This window comes from Lithobates pipiens, unplaced genomic scaffold (genome assembly GCF_037356315.1).
Source record: "Lithobates pipiens isolate NorthernLeopardFrog02 unplaced genomic scaffold, aLitPip1_a1.2 Scaffold_28, whole genome shotgun sequence".
NCBI lineage: Eukaryota > Metazoa > Chordata > Amphibia > Anura > Ranidae > Lithobates > Lithobates pipiens.
The window spans coordinates 179,569,290-179,584,892 of NW_027507789.1; the positions used below are offsets into that span (position 1 = coordinate 179,569,290).

General features: G+C 44.2%; 1 protein-coding gene across 4 annotated transcripts in view; it reads left to right on the forward strand.

Annotated features, from left to right (window-relative positions):
- The first annotated feature begins 4,642 nt into the window (after positions 1 to 4,642).
- TMEM92 (transmembrane protein 92) overlaps positions 4,643 to 15,603 on the forward strand; it is a 46,845-nt gene continuing 35,884 nt past the window's right edge. The window contains exon 1 of one of the 4 annotated variants that reach the window (XM_077460007.1): positions 4,643 to 5,849. In XM_077460007.1, the coding sequence (XP_077316133.1) occupies positions 5,806 to 5,849 (44 nt within the window). In that variant the 5' untranslated portion in view covers positions 4,643 to 5,805. The remainder of the gene's footprint in view (positions 5,850 to 15,603) is intronic. The other 3 variants (XM_077460005.1, XM_077460006.1, XM_077460004.1) reach the window with 3 other exon arrangements.

Consider the following 15,603-nt stretch of genomic DNA (forward strand, 5'->3'; position numbering starts at 1 on the left):
TTTTGAACAGAGTGGCCCCGAACCTGCTCTTCTGGGGTCCCTCGTTGGCTGTCTCGGCTTCCTCCCACAGGTACTTCTCACGTTCATGCGAGCTCCCTCGCATGGTGAGAAGCATCTGTGGGCGCGCTCCCGTGATACAGCCGGCGGCTATAGCCCCTCGCTGTATCACACGGCCCTGCCCCCTGGTGCGCCACGTCATTGGATGTGATTGACAGCAGCGCGAGCCAATGGCTCGCCAGGCTGAGCGGCGAAGAGGACATCGGGGGCGAGCACGGGACTTTTGAGGGGTCAGGTAAGTAAAACGGGGGGGGGGGGGGGCTGGGGGCACCGGCACTGTGAGATGTTTTTTCACCTTAATACATAGAATGCATTAAGGTGAAAAAACATTTACCTTTACAACCCCTTTAACTGAAGCAGGAATAGCTTTATAAGAGGCTTAAACTGGGTGAGGAACCGCCAAACTCTGCTACTAAGGTGAGGTTGTGGAGGACAGTTTCATGTTACAGGTCATACACCATGGCAAGACTGAGCATAGTAACAAGACACAAGGTAGATATACTGCATCAGCAAGGTCTTTCCCAGGAAAAGATTTCAAAGCAGACTGGGGTTTCCAGATGTGCTGTTCAAGCTCTTTTGAAGAAGCACAAAGGAACAGGCAACTTTGAGCACCGTAGATGCAGTGGTTGGCCAAGGAAACGGAGTGATATTAAAGTAAAAAAAATTTGGGAGGTGGGGGGAATTAACAAATTTGTTATACTTACCAGCTCTGTGCAGTGGTTTTGCAAGGAGTAGCCCCAATCCGCTTCTTCTTGAGCCCCCCCCCCCGCGCTGTTGCTCCTGGCCCCTCCCTCCTGCTAAGTGCCCCCAGAGCAAGCAGCTTTCAATGGGAGCACCCAAGCAGGCTAGCTTCCCAGCCACGGCTCTGTGTGTCCAGTCACATACAGAGCCCCAGCTCGCCCCCCCCCCCCCCTTGCCCTGGCCCCTCGCTCTTAGCCAATGAGGAGGGAGAGTCCCTTTGCTGGAGGAAGATCTGGCTCAGGTGGGTATTATGCCGCGTACACACGATCGGATTTTCCAACAACAAAACCGTGGCGCAAACTTGTCTTGCATACACACGGTCACAAAATTCCGACAATAAGCTCACATTGAACATTTCCCGTCAGAAAATCCGTGTGTACACAGCATTAGGGGGATCCTGCACACTGAAGGTTTATTACCTTCTTGCATAGAATGCGTGAAGGTAAAAAACCTTCAGCAGTTACAAAGATTTTAATGCAGCAGATGAAAGACACATCATGCTTACTTCCCTTCCACACGTGCAGCAGTGCCATCAGCACTGAACTGATGGAAACCAGTGGGACCCAGGAATCGCAGCCAAAAAGCCATACCTCTGATGTAGAAACAAGGCTAAGAGACCCAACTATCCATGAAAACATAGGAATTGGGGTGTAGAAAAATGGCAGCAGGTGCTCTGGACTAATAATGAGCAGATGTTCGACTCCCACCCCCCCCCCCCCCCAGTTGCCATGTCCCGGGACACGTCACAGGTCCCAGGAGACTGGGACCTGTGCACCTCACCTGGGTGAAAGGTTATTGACACAGTGAGAGACAATGAAGGATTGGGAAGATTGCATACTTTTTTTTATAGTTTGAAATTAAGGCACTGTGAAGCCCCATACACACTATCAGATTTTCTGCTGATTTTTTCCTTCAGCTTTACCAAAACCATATAATATGAGGTCAAACCTTAGGAATTTCAATTTGTATGCAATCAGGCCGGCCCTTCTACTACATGGTTTTGGTAAATCTGAAGACAAAAATCATCAGAAAATATGATAGTGTGTATGGGGCTTGACTGTGTTTGGGCTGCGGATTCATTAACATTTTTTTAAACACATAATCGCAGTGAATATGATTGGCAGATGCTGCTTTTTTTGTACAAAAAAAATTGAATTTGCGTACACTCGGGTGATTATCACTTTTGAGACATGTATATGTATTATTATTGTACTGAGCGCTGCACTATAATACAAAAAGATCCCTATAGTGATAACTAAAGATCTATATAGAGAAATTAGGACCTCCTTCCTTCTGCTGGTGATTCCTCAAGTGACAACAAAAGATCTATATCGGGAATCAGGACCTCCTTCCTACTGATGGTGATTCCTCAAGTGACAACAAAAGATCTATATCGGGAATCAGGACCTCCTTCCTACTGATGGTGATTCCTCAAGTGACAGCAAAAGATCTATATCGGGAATCAGGACCTCCTTCCTAAGGATGGTGATTCCTCAAGTGACAACAAAAGATTTATATCGGGAATCAGACCTCCTTCCTAAGGATGGTGATTCCTCAAGTGACAACAAAAGATCTATATCGGGAATCGGGACCTTCTTCCTACTGATGGTGATTCCTCAAGTGACAACAAAAGATCTATATCGGGAATCAGGACCTCCTTCCTAAGGATGGTGATTCCTCAAGTGACAACAAAAGATCTATATCGGGAATCGGACCTCCTTCCTAAGGATGGTGATTCCTCAAGTGACAACAAAAGATCTATATCGGGAATCAGGACCTCCTTCCTACTGATGGTGATTCCTCAAGTGACAACAAAAGATCTATATCGGGAATCAGGACCTCCTTCCTACTGATGGTGATTCCTCAAGTGACAACAAAAGATCTATATTGGGAATCAGGACCTCCTTCCTACTGATGGTGATTCCTCAAGTGACAGCAAAAGATCTATATCGGGAATCAGGACCTCCTTCCTAAGGATGGTGATTCCTCAAGTGACAACAAAAGATTTATATCGGGAATCAGACCTCCTTCCTAAGGATGGTGATTCCTCAAGTGACAACAAAAGATCTATATCGGGAATCGGGACCTTCTTCCTACTGATGGTGATTCCTCAAGTGACAACAAAAGATCTATATCGGGAATCAGGACCTCCTTCCTACTGATGGTGATTCCTCAAGTGACAACAAAAGATCTATATTGGGAATCAGGACCTCCTTCCTACTGATGGTGATTCCTCAAGTGACAGCAAAAGATCTATATCGGGAATCAGGACCTCCTTCCTAAGGATGGTGATTCCTCAAGTGACAACAAAAGATTTATATCGGGAATCAGACCTCCTTCCTAAGGATGGTGATTCCTCAAGTGACAACAAAAGATCTATATCGGGAATCGGGACCTTCTTCCTACTGATGGTGATTCCTCAAGTGACAACAAAAGATCTATATCGGGAATCAGGACCTTCTTCCTAAGGATGGTGATTCCTCAAGTGACAACAAAAGATCTATATCGGGAATCAGGACCTCCTTCCTAAGGATGGTGATTCCTCAAGTGACAACAAAAGATCTATATCGGGAATCAGGACCTCCTTCCTACTGATGGTGATTCCTCAAGTGACAACAAAAGATCTATATCGGGAATCAGGACCTCCTTCCTACTGATGGTGATTCCTCAAGTGACAACAAAAGATCTATATCGGGAATCGGGACCTCCTTCCTACTGATGGTGATTCCTCAAGTGACAACAAAAGATCTATATCGGGAATCGGGACCTCCTTCCTACTGATGGTGATTCCTCAAGTGACAACAAAAGATCTATATCGGGAATCAGGACCTCCTTCCTAAGGATGGTGATTCCTCAAGTGACAACAAAAGATCTATATCGGGAATCAGGACCTCCTTCCTACTGATGGTGATTCCTCAAGTGACAACAAAAGATCTATATCGGGAATCGGGACCTCCTTCCTACTGATGGTAATTCCTCAAGTGACAGCAAAAGATCTATATCGGGAATCGGACCTCCTTCCTAAGGATGGTGATTCCTCAAGTGACAACAAAAGATCTATATCGGGAATCGGACCTCCTTCCTAAGGATGGTGATTCCTCAAGTGACAACAAAAGATCTATATCGGGAATCAGGACCTCCTTCCTAAGGATGGTGATTCCTCAAGTGACAACAAAAGATCTATATCGGGACCTTCTTCCTACTGATGGTGATTCCTCAAGTGACAACAAAAGATCTATATCGGGAATCAGGACCTCCTTTCTTCCTTCTGCTTTTGATTGATAACTAACAATCTATTTAGGGAATCAGGACATCCCTCCTTCCTCTTGCTGGTGATCCCTCTAGTGATAGCTAATGTTCTGTATTGGGAATCAGGACCTCCTTTTTCCTGTTGGTGATCCCTCTAGTGACACACCCCAGAATTCTCGATGATATCCCCACTGCCAGGCCAGACTGTTCGCTCATTTGGAGTACTGTAATTCGTTTGTCACCTTTATCATCGTTACTCTGCCTTACACATTTTTCAGAAAGGTGGACATGTGCTTTAAGTCAAACCCCGTGTTTAGCAGACCCCTTAGAATACAGATCCTTCGGACGGTAGAAGATTACGCCATGTGTTCAAATGGGATGCTCCAAGAGCTGAACAAAGTCTCCTGGGTAACTCTGTGTGGAGGACAAAGAGGGAAGAGCAGGAGGTGGAGTAACCCGGGATAAAGGCTGTATAGGTAGCCAAGAAGTCTGATGACAAAGAGAGGGAGGAGGAGGAGGAGGAGGAGGAGGAGGAGGAGGTGGTGTGACAGAGGATGGGAGGTGAGGCTGGGGATGGAGGTGTGAACCAGGAAAAGAAAGAAACAGAAGGGCAATGAGGGTGAACTGGTGACTGATGAGGGGGTCTGGAAGAAGTTGAGAAGAGGAGGAGGAGAAGGAGGAGGGTGGAGGGAGGAGGGAGGAGGAGAGAGGAAGAGGCATAGACATAGCACACAGACAACAGAGGATGTGAGCAAGACAGGAAAAAGTGACACTGAGAAGAAAAGAAGTGATAGCAGCGTGTGTACCAGCACTGACAGCGAATATGCTACCATCGTGCTTGTGCCAGCACTAACATCGGAATACCCTGTGCATTGTGTGTACCAGCACTGACAGCGAATATGCTACCATCGTGTTTGTGCCAGCACTAACAGCGGAATACCCTGACGCATTGTGTGTACCAGCACTGACAGCGGAATACACTGAGATAACGTGTACCAGCACTGACAGCGGAATACCCTGAGATGTGTACCAGCACTGACAGCGGAATACCCTGAGATGTGTACCAGCACTGACAGCGGAATACCCTGAGATAACGTGTACCAGCACTGACAGCTGAATACCCTGAGATAACGTGTACCAGCACTGACAGCTGAATACCCTAAGATAACGTGTACCAGCACTGACAGCTGAATACCCTGAGATGTGTACCAGCACTGACAGCGGAATACCCTGAGATAACGTGTACCAGCACTGACAACAGAATATAACACCATAGTGTGTGTGCCAGTACTGACAGCGAATATACTACCATTGTGTTTGTGCCAGCACTGACAACAGAATACCCTGACACATTGTGTGTACCAGCACTGACAGCGGAATATAACACCATAGTGTGTGTACCAGCACTGACAGCGGAATATAACACCATAGTGTGTGTACCAGCACTGACAGTAGAGTAAACTTCCAAAGCGTGTGTACCAGCACCAACAGCGGAATACACTGCCATAGTGTGTGTACCAGCACTGACAGCAGAATATACTACAAAATTGTGTGTGCCAGAACTGACAGTGGATACACTGGTAAAGCGGGTGTGCCATCACTGACAGCGGAATACACAGCTGTATTGCGTGTACCAGCACTGAGAGCAGAATAAAACTTCGGAGTGGGTAACAGTGGAATAAGCTGTTGAATTGTGTACAAGCACTGACTGGAGGACACGAACAGTCATGGCACTGTGTACATTTCACCAGAAAATCTATGCCAAGCTCCTGGCCGGCTGCCTGCTCCCTGTCACAGCTTCGGTAAGAACAGACAACCCTACCATATGACTTCCATGCTAAGCTGACCACACACACACATTACAATCTGATTGTACAATCTCTTGTAGATCTATTGACAACTATGTAGCAAGAGGGGCCTACCAGACTGGATCCAGACTGAATGGATTGGCTCAGTAGGCACTCACATTGCACAGTTATTGGTAAAGCTAAAGGATTTGTACAATCAGATTGTATCATTTAGCAATACACACTGGTAACAACCAGTGGAAATTAGAGCAGAAAACACTAAAGAAAAACTGCAGTCATTCCTGATAGTAAGCAACTGTTACTTTTAGAGGATGAAACTTTTTCAGGCTTTCTTTCTGCATTATTTTTTAACCTGGTGATCCTGCCAGTAACACACTTCCTGTCCTTGGATGACAACACTCACTCATTGTACAGCCTCTGTGGAGGAGCAGCGTTGTCATCCTAGGAAATGACTACAGAACATCTCCCCCTCTACTCTTATCCATAACATAGAGGTGGGTGTTCTGTAGTCCACAAAGGTTAAACAGCCAGGGTTGATAACCTGCTTGAGCGCCAAAGTGTACAGTTCACTGGAAAGCACTGGATTTCTGGCAGGATCAACAGGTATTGTTTGTACTTCTCAAACAAATATAACAAAATAATATATTTAACAGACCAAAAAAGTCGCAAACGAGAAATTTGCTGTCAGGGTTTTCATACAGTTTAAAAAGCCAAAACTTTTTATTTTTTTATTTTTTACAAATCTACTGTCAGGCTTTGTTTTCTCATCTGTGTCCCCATTGGGAAGATTTTCTGTTACTTTTTGTTCCTGAGATACAACAGGAAGTGATAGAATATCTCTCCATAATGAAGGAAATTCCTCCTTATGCCCCATACACACAGTCGGACATTCCGACCACAAAATCCGTCTGATTTTTTCCAACGGATTTTGGCCCAAACTTGTCTTGCATACACACGGTCACACAAAGTTGTCGCAATTTCCGATCGTTCTGAACGAGGTGATGTCAAACACGTACGTCGGGACTTTAAATGGGCCAGTAGCCAAAAGCTTTCGTCTCTTAGTTTATTCTGAGCAAGCGTGGCACTTTGTCCGTAAGAATTGTCTAAACACGATCGGAATTTATGCGATTGGATTTTGTTTTCGGAAAATTTTAGATCCAGATCTCAAACCTAGTGCGTCGGAAAATCCAACGGAAAAAGTCTGATGGAGCCCACACAGGATCATTTTTTCCGACAACAAGATCCGATCGCACATTTTCCGTCGGAAAATCCGACCGTGTGTACAGGGCATTAGACATTTGTGGCCAAAGCCAGGTGGTAGTCTTTTCCTTCTTGCGTGGATTGTCAAACACTTATGTCTTGGTGACAACAGGACAAGGAGAAATAGAGAAAGTAGCTCACAGACAGCAGTAGACATCAGACAGAGGTTCTAATCCTGCACCAAAAAAATATATATTTTTTTTGCTTTGATACACTATAATGCCAAAGTGCCTCAGTCTGCAACCACAACTGCCTTGTGGGGGGTCCCAGTTTTCTGGGTCGTTGTCTAGGTGTGAACATCACATACAACCAGCTTAGAAATAAAGGATATAAAAACAAACAATAGAACTCTCAGAAGCTATAGTCAATATTAGGGAGGCAACGGTAAATATTAAAAAGATATAGTAAACATTACAAAAGTATAGTAAACATTAGCTCAAATTACCCTGAGAGCCAAAGCGACACATTGTTGCTGCACTTCCATACCACACAAAGACATCTCTGCCTTAGCTTCCATGTGTCCCTCGTTCAGAAGGAGTCTCCTATTATTGGGACCAAATCTCTGTTTTCAGGTCTCTGGGAACTGATAAAATGTACTACTTGGTGGTCAGTGGGAAGAATGCCACATAAAGTGGTGGTTAGAATGCCCCACATCACAGAAAACTAAAAATATCATTGGTATCAAGCAGCTGGCTCTGCCAAGTGGCAATAGGCCTTGAATTATGCAAGTACCATCAAATGAGAGGTCAACCAGTCACAATTCAAGGAACCCCTAACAATCTGGAGGAATCCTAGGTTTCCATCGAACCGTGGTTGAGAATGGTTGGTCTAATGCAGTGATCTCCAAACTGTGGCTGGGGGGGGGGGGGGGGGTGCGTGTGGCCCTTTGCTTGCCTTTATCTGGCCCTTGGGGCACTATTCCACCCTACTATTGCTCCAACTGATACCAACAATGGGGTACTATTCCTTCAACTCAGCGAAAACCAATGTTCCTTCCACCAAACCTAATGATGGGGCATTATTCCTTCCACTAAACTCAATGATAGGGCACTATTCCTTCAACTAAAGCCAATGATGTGACTATTCCTTCCACTAAAACAAATAAGATGTCACTATTCCTTTTTCACTTAAACCAATGATATGACTCTATTCGGTCCACTAAAACCAATGACGGGGCACTATTCATGCCACTAAAATTAATGATGGTGCATTATTCCTTCCACTAAAACCAATGATAGGAACTCTTCCTTCCACTAAAACCAATGACGGAGCATTATTCTTTCTATTAAAACCAATGATGGAGCATTATTTCTTTCACTAAACCAATTATGGGGCACTATTCCTTCTACTAAAATCAATGGTGGGGAACTATTTCTTGTACTGAAACCAATGATGGAGAACTGTTCGGCCGCATACACACGAGAGGATTGTCCGTCCAACTTAGTCCGCTCGTGTGTGGGCTTCAGCGGACTTTTTCAGCGGACAGTCTGGCGGACTAAGTCTTTCGGAATTTCCGTAATACAGTCCGTCCAACTTTGGTTTCAGCGGACAGTCCGCTCGTGAGTAGGCTAGTTGGACGGACTAAGTATGGCGCATGCTCAGAAAGGATTTACACGGCCGAAGGTTGCATTGCAGTGTATTGGACGTCGTATTTCTAGTCCCGTCGTACGTGCTGTACACGTCATCGCGCAAGCTTTCAGCGGACTGTCTGTTCATCGTGTGTGGTCAAGTCCGTTCATTCAAAAGTAGGACGGACTGTCCATCGGATTGTCTGACGGACTTAGTTGGCCAGACAATCCTCTCGTGTGTACGCGGCCTTCCTCTCGCTGACACCAATGATAGAGCATTATTCCTTCTATTAAAACCAATGATGGAGCACGATTCCTTTCACTAAAACCAATGATGGGGCATTATTCCTTCTATTAAAACCAATGATGGGGCATTATTCATTCTACTAAGACCAATGATGGGACACTATTCCTTTCACTAAAACCAATGATGGGGCATCATTCCTTACACTAAAACTAATAATGAGGCACTATTCCTCCCACTGATGCCAATGATGGGGCATCGTTTACTGCCACTGATGCAAGAGTATTTCATACTCCCACTGGCCACAGTCCGGCCCTCGTAAAGTTTGTAGGACAACAAACTGGCTCTTTGTTTGGAAAGTTTGGAGTCCTCTGATCTAATGTATAGAGTTCTGTAAAAATGTACTATTTATTTATGGTTTTTGTCTCAATGGTCCTGGAAACTATGCAGGTCAACCAGCCACAACTTAAAGAATCTTTAACAATGTCTGGAGGAACCCTAGAGCAGTGATGGCGAACCTTGGCACCCCAGATGTTTTGGAACTACATTTCCCATGATGCTCTGGCACTCTGCAGTGTAATGGAGCATCATGGGAAATGTAGTTCCAAAACATCTGGGGTGCCAAGGTTCGCCATCACTGCCCTAGAGTTTCACAGAACATCGGATGAGAATAGCTGGTCTAATATATAGAGCTTTGTAAAAATGTACTATTTATCTACCTAAAGTGATATACTATTGTAAACCATTCATCCAATCTCTAAATTGGCCTTCAACTCTTTTACTTCAGAGGAACAATTGAAATAAGTTTCAAGTCTTGGAGAACCCCTGCAATAAATGTTTAAACCTCCAGCACATAGTATATTAGCATAATCGGTGAGTCGTAAAAGTTTTAAATAAAATAATAAATAATACGACCTAGCTAGCATATATTACACAAAGGCAGATAGTTTGCTTACCACCCTCCTGTTCTATACAATAACATTACTTTCAAGAATAATCTTTTAGGCCCCTTTCACACTGGGGCGGTGCGGGCGTCGGCGGTAAAGCGCCGCTAATTTTTAGCGGCGCTTTACCATCGTTTTAGCGGCGGTCTGCGGGCGCTAGCGGGGTGGTTTTAACCCCCGCTAGCGGCCGAAAAAGGGTTAAAACCGCCTGCAAAGCCCCGCTGCAGCGGCGGTATTGCCGCGCTGTCTCATTGATTTCAATGGGTAGGAGCGGTGAATACACCGCTCCTTCACCGCTCCAAAGATGCGGCTAGCAGGACTTTTTTCACTGTCCTGCCAGCGCACCGCTCCAGTGTGAAAGCCCTCCGGCTTTCACACTGGAGTGAAAGGGGTCGGTTTTTTTCAGGCGATACACAGGCGCTATTTTTAGCGCTGTAACGCCTGAAAACCGCCCCAGTGTGAAAGGGGCCTAAATGCATTGTGGTGTCCTCTAATATTAGTGGACAGCATAGAAGTGACCCCTTACATTGGTGGCCAGTGCAAGTAGGGGATTAATTTAGCAATGCTCACTGCTCATGGAACCCTCAGCAACCTCAGGAAGAACCATAGGGATCCATGGAATCCAGATTCACGAAGGTTGGTCTAAGGAAAAGTAGAGATGGGATTGTTCATTGTGGGCCATGGATCTCTCAGGGCTTAATTAACCGATAACAATGGGGTACTATTCCTTCAACTCAGCTTACCAATGTTCCTTCCACCAAATCCAATGATGGGCATTATTCCGATAGGACACTATTCCTTCCACTAAAACCAATGATGTGACTCTATTCATTCCACTAAAACCAATGATGGGACTCTATTCATTCCACTAAAACCAATGATGGGACTCTATTCCTTCCACTAAAACTAATAATGGGGCACTATTCCTTCCATTAAAACGAATGATGGGGCACTATTTCTTCCACTAAAACCAATGATAGGGCATTATTCCTTCCACTAGGACTAATAACGGGACTCTGTTCCTTCCACTAAAACCAAAGATGGGGTGCCATTCCTTCCACTAAAACCAATGATAGGAACTCTTCCCTCCACTAAAACCAATGATGGGGCATTATTCCTTCCACTAAACCCAATGATGGGGCACTATTCCTTCTACTAAAACCAATGGTGGGGAACTATTCCTTGCACTAAAACCAATGATGGGGAACTTGCTGCCAAAAAACCCAATTTTTGGGGAGTTTCTTCCATTTAATATTTGTTCGGGGTGAGCAGCGCTCTCAAATCCCTTTGGGAATGTGTCTTTCCTTTGTTGTATGATGGGGCATTTTTCCTTCTTCTAAAACCAATGATCGGGTATTATTCCTTCCACTAAAACTAATAATGGGGCACTATTTCTCCCACTGATGCCAATAATGGAGCAATGTTTACTGCCATTGATGCCAGAGTATTCCATACTCCCACTGGCCACAATCCAGCCCTCCTAAAGTTTATAGGATAACAAATTGGCCCTCTGTTTGGAAAGTTTGGAGTCCTCTGATCTAATTTATATAGTTCTGTAAAAATATACTATTTATTTATAGTTTCTGTCTCTGCCAATGGTCCTGGAACTATGCAGGTCAACCAACTCAAAGAACTCTTAGCAACATCTGGAGGAACCCAAGAGTTTCACAGAACATTGGATTAGAATGGCTGGTCTAATATTTAAAGCTTTGTAAAAAAAAATCTAAAAACGATTGAACAGAGATTGTACAATCAAATAGTAATGTCTATGACCAGTTTTAGGCCCTGTGTCAACAGGATTTCTTCATGTCAGATGGGTTTGCACCAGAATGCAGTTAAGTGCAAGTCAAATGCACTTGTCAGTGTACTCTGTAGGATCTCAGAATTTTCTCAAACTGATGTCATCAACACAAGCCCAAAGACAGTCAAAACAGGTCCTTAATACACTATACAATCTGATTGCGAAACCTCTGTACAATCCTCTTTTGATTTACCAAATTACTGTATGTAATATGGGGACAGACCTAAACAATTCCATTTGCATCAAATCAGGCAGGCCATTGCATTACATAGTCGATGGCAGATATAATGAGATTGTACTATCAGATTGTATAGTTTATGGTCACCTTTAGAAAGCATGATGTGTCACTCCCAACTGGTTTTACAACGACAATTGAATGCATATGCAGGACATTATTCTGTGAGTAATGTCTTAATTCCAGCTGAGATCCTGATTTGCTGCTCAAAGTAAAACGCGCACGCACACACTTATTTCCAGTATATACTACATTATATCTTGTAGATTTATTTTATCGGCTTCTTTACAAGACGTACAGGGTAAATAAACTATACAAGCACGGTACACACACTTATCTTCACTGTAAGTCATTTATCATGAAAACGGCTTTACAAATATGTGTGACATCAGCTCTGAGATCATACAGTCTGCGGATTACAATACATTCTGGGAAGTCAATGGTGCTCGTTATCTGTTAATGGGTGGAGGGATTGCTACATACAAACTAGAGGATTAACCATTACTACTCTGTTTTCATTGTGTAATTAACTTAGCTACAAGCACCACCAGTGACACAATGGTACTTATAAGTTTAACCACTTAAGAACCGAGCCTCTTTTTGAGGTTTGTTGTTTACAAGTTAAAAACATATTTTTTGCTAGAAAATGACTTAGAACCCCCAAACATTATAATTTTTTTTCTAACACCCTAGAGAATAAAATAGCGGTTGTTGCAATACTTTCTGTCACACCGTATTTGCGCAGCTGTCTTACAAATGCACTTTTTTGGGGTAAAAAATAAACTTTTTTAAATAAAAAAAAAGACAACAGTAAAGCTAGATCATTTTTTTTTATATTGTGAAAGATAACGTTACGCCAAGTAAATTGATACCCAACATGTCACGCTTAAAAATTGCGCCCATTCGTGGAATGGCGACAAACATTTACCCTTAAAAATCTCTATAGGCGACGTTTAAAAAATTCTACAGGGTGCATGTTTTAAATTACAGAGGTGATCTAGGGCTAGAATTATTGCTCTCGCTCTAACGATTGCGGTGATACCGTTTTCATATGCGGGCGCTTCTCACGTATGCGTTCGCTTCTGCAGGCAAGCTCGGCGGGATGGGGCATGGTGAAACATTTTTTTTTACCTTTTATTTTTTATTTTTATACTGTTTTTAAAAAAAAATGTGTCACTTTTATTCCTATTACAAGGAATGTAACCATCCCTTGACAAGATGACAGGACCTCTTAAAAATGAGATTGGGGTCAAAAAGACCTCAGATCTCATATTTCCACTAAAATGCAATAAAAATAAATAAATTGTCATTTAAAAAAAAAAAAAGAAAGAAAAAAAAAGGCCCCTTTTGATGTCGCTTCCACCCTGCAATAGTATGGAGACGGTAGGGGGTCATCTTCCCCTCACTCGTCTCCTTGGCACTGATGTGAGAGGATCCGATCATCTCTGCCGGTAGGCGGCGGAGAGCACCGGAGCGTGGCGGGATCCATCTCCCACCACCAATAAAAGTGATCTTGCGGTGAATCCGCCGCAGAGACCACTATTATTGGAAACCAGATCACCGGCCAAAAAAAAAAAAAGAGGATACCAGGGTCATGGCAGCTAGCTGCTGCCATAACAATGATATTCCTCCTCAAAGTTTGGACGTATATTGGCGTGCGGCGGTCCAGAAGTGGTTAAAGAGGACTTGTGCTTTGTCTACACTGGGGAAATCAATAGGTTAAATGGACTGTATGGGACATAAGATCCTTTGCTTGCCTTCCACTCACTTGCCACACCATGGGGGTTGATTTACTAAAGGCAAATCCACTCTGTAAGTGCACTTGGAAGTGCAGTCGCTTTAGATCCGAGGGGAAGATCTGAAATGAGGGGAAGCTCTGCTGATTTTATCATCCAATCATGTACAAGATAAAATGCAGTTTTTTATTTTCCTTGCATGTCCCCCTCAGATCTACAGCGACTGCACTTCCAAGTACACTTGTAGTGCAAAGTGGATTTGCCTTAATAACCCCCCTGGCCAATATAAATCTAGTGCTGGGCTATTACCATACCATGAACTTGAATAGGGTGTACAGCAGGAGCAAGTCTATGGGACAGCCTGGTGCTATATTCTGTTCAGCCAGTCTTTAGATCCAGACTGCCTTGTCTACCAGTACAGACAGGGCATGCAAAGCAACCGATCCTGGCCCCACCTCCAGCCTGTGACTGGTCCACCTCCAGCTGTCACGATCAGGGGTCAGGCTTGAAGACCAGTTGTTGCTATAGCTGTAGCAGGACTACCACTGACCAGCAGGATAGGTACACAGGCTGTCACCCTGGTGGATGTCGCGGGCTCGCCTGAGGTTCAGAATCGAAGTGCTAATCAGTGTTCACCAGAGCTCCTGATGGTGTAGGTGGATTTTGCTGCGTGTTAGTACCAGATTGCGGTCCTCAGGATCACCCCACCAAGAGGTGAGCAAGCTGGGGTCCAGAAGTGGATAAGCGGGTACATCAGACAGAAGTGTAGTCAAGGAACAAGGGTTGATAAGGAGAGGAAGCACAATATGGATGACCGCAAGGAAGATGAGATGAAAGGAAGTGAGATACTGGCTGAAGCGAGCACAATAATCTGGCAAACAGGAAATGCAGAAACATGGCTTAAAGCAGAAAGTTCATGGGAGGAGCAAAGAGTTCAGGGCTTAGCAGAAGTCAAGTCACAAAGCGGGGTTGCCCAATGGATCAGTAAGGACCTCGGGTAGCTCAATGAGAAGAGTCATTACCAGACACAGCCGAGGTCCCAGGTTCAAGTCCAGGCCCTGACACCAGCCTGAGATTGGTCAATAGAGGAGCAACACTACACTGTACTCTTGCTAAGCAATAGCACTGTATAAAGATCTAAAGCCCTGATTGGCTGCTAGTACTGGCCCTCTTTCTCCCAGTGTGAGGGCTACTGTACATGGCATCCCAGGGCACTGATATCGAGAAACATTCACTTTCTTTAACCAGTTTAAAGCTGGCCATACACTGCTCCTGAGGAACTGGCTGACATCTGCTCAGTGAGCGACCATGCTCCATTTGCAAAAGTTGATCGATCGATTTTTGTCGAAGGACCCAAGTGGAAAAATGTCATCTGAACAGAGGCTGTATCCAATAAGATGCAGCTGCTGTTTGGATATTTTAACAACTGGTGGGGGTAGGTTCCAAAGTGCAATAGCTGCTGTGGCAGAGTCCTGCTTCTGTACTGTATAGGTCCCCAAAAACGCTTTGAAAATGGCTACATACGCTACACTCAGGTGTGAACAGCCTTACAGAACATGAACCCAGTCTTATGCTTGTGGTCTCCAACAACACCTATAGCATGTCCACAAACTCCAACCCTTTCTTCTGTAGTATTACATCTGTAGTATTATATATTTTATATTATAGGTCCCTTGATGCCATTAGCGGCAGTTGAGGTCCCCTATGCCTTGTAAGTTGACAAGCTCTGTTCTAGAACTTGTATAGACATACACTATATTACCAAAATTATTGGGACCTGCCTTTACAGGCACATGAACTTTAATGGCATCCCAGTCTTGGGCTGGATTCACATCTATGCATTTTTAGTGCTTTTTGAACTTTGCAGATTTGCACTACAGTCCATTTAACATGGTTTCCTATGGAACATGTTCTGTAGTACAAATCTGCAAAATGTAAAAAGCACTAAAAATGCATAGGT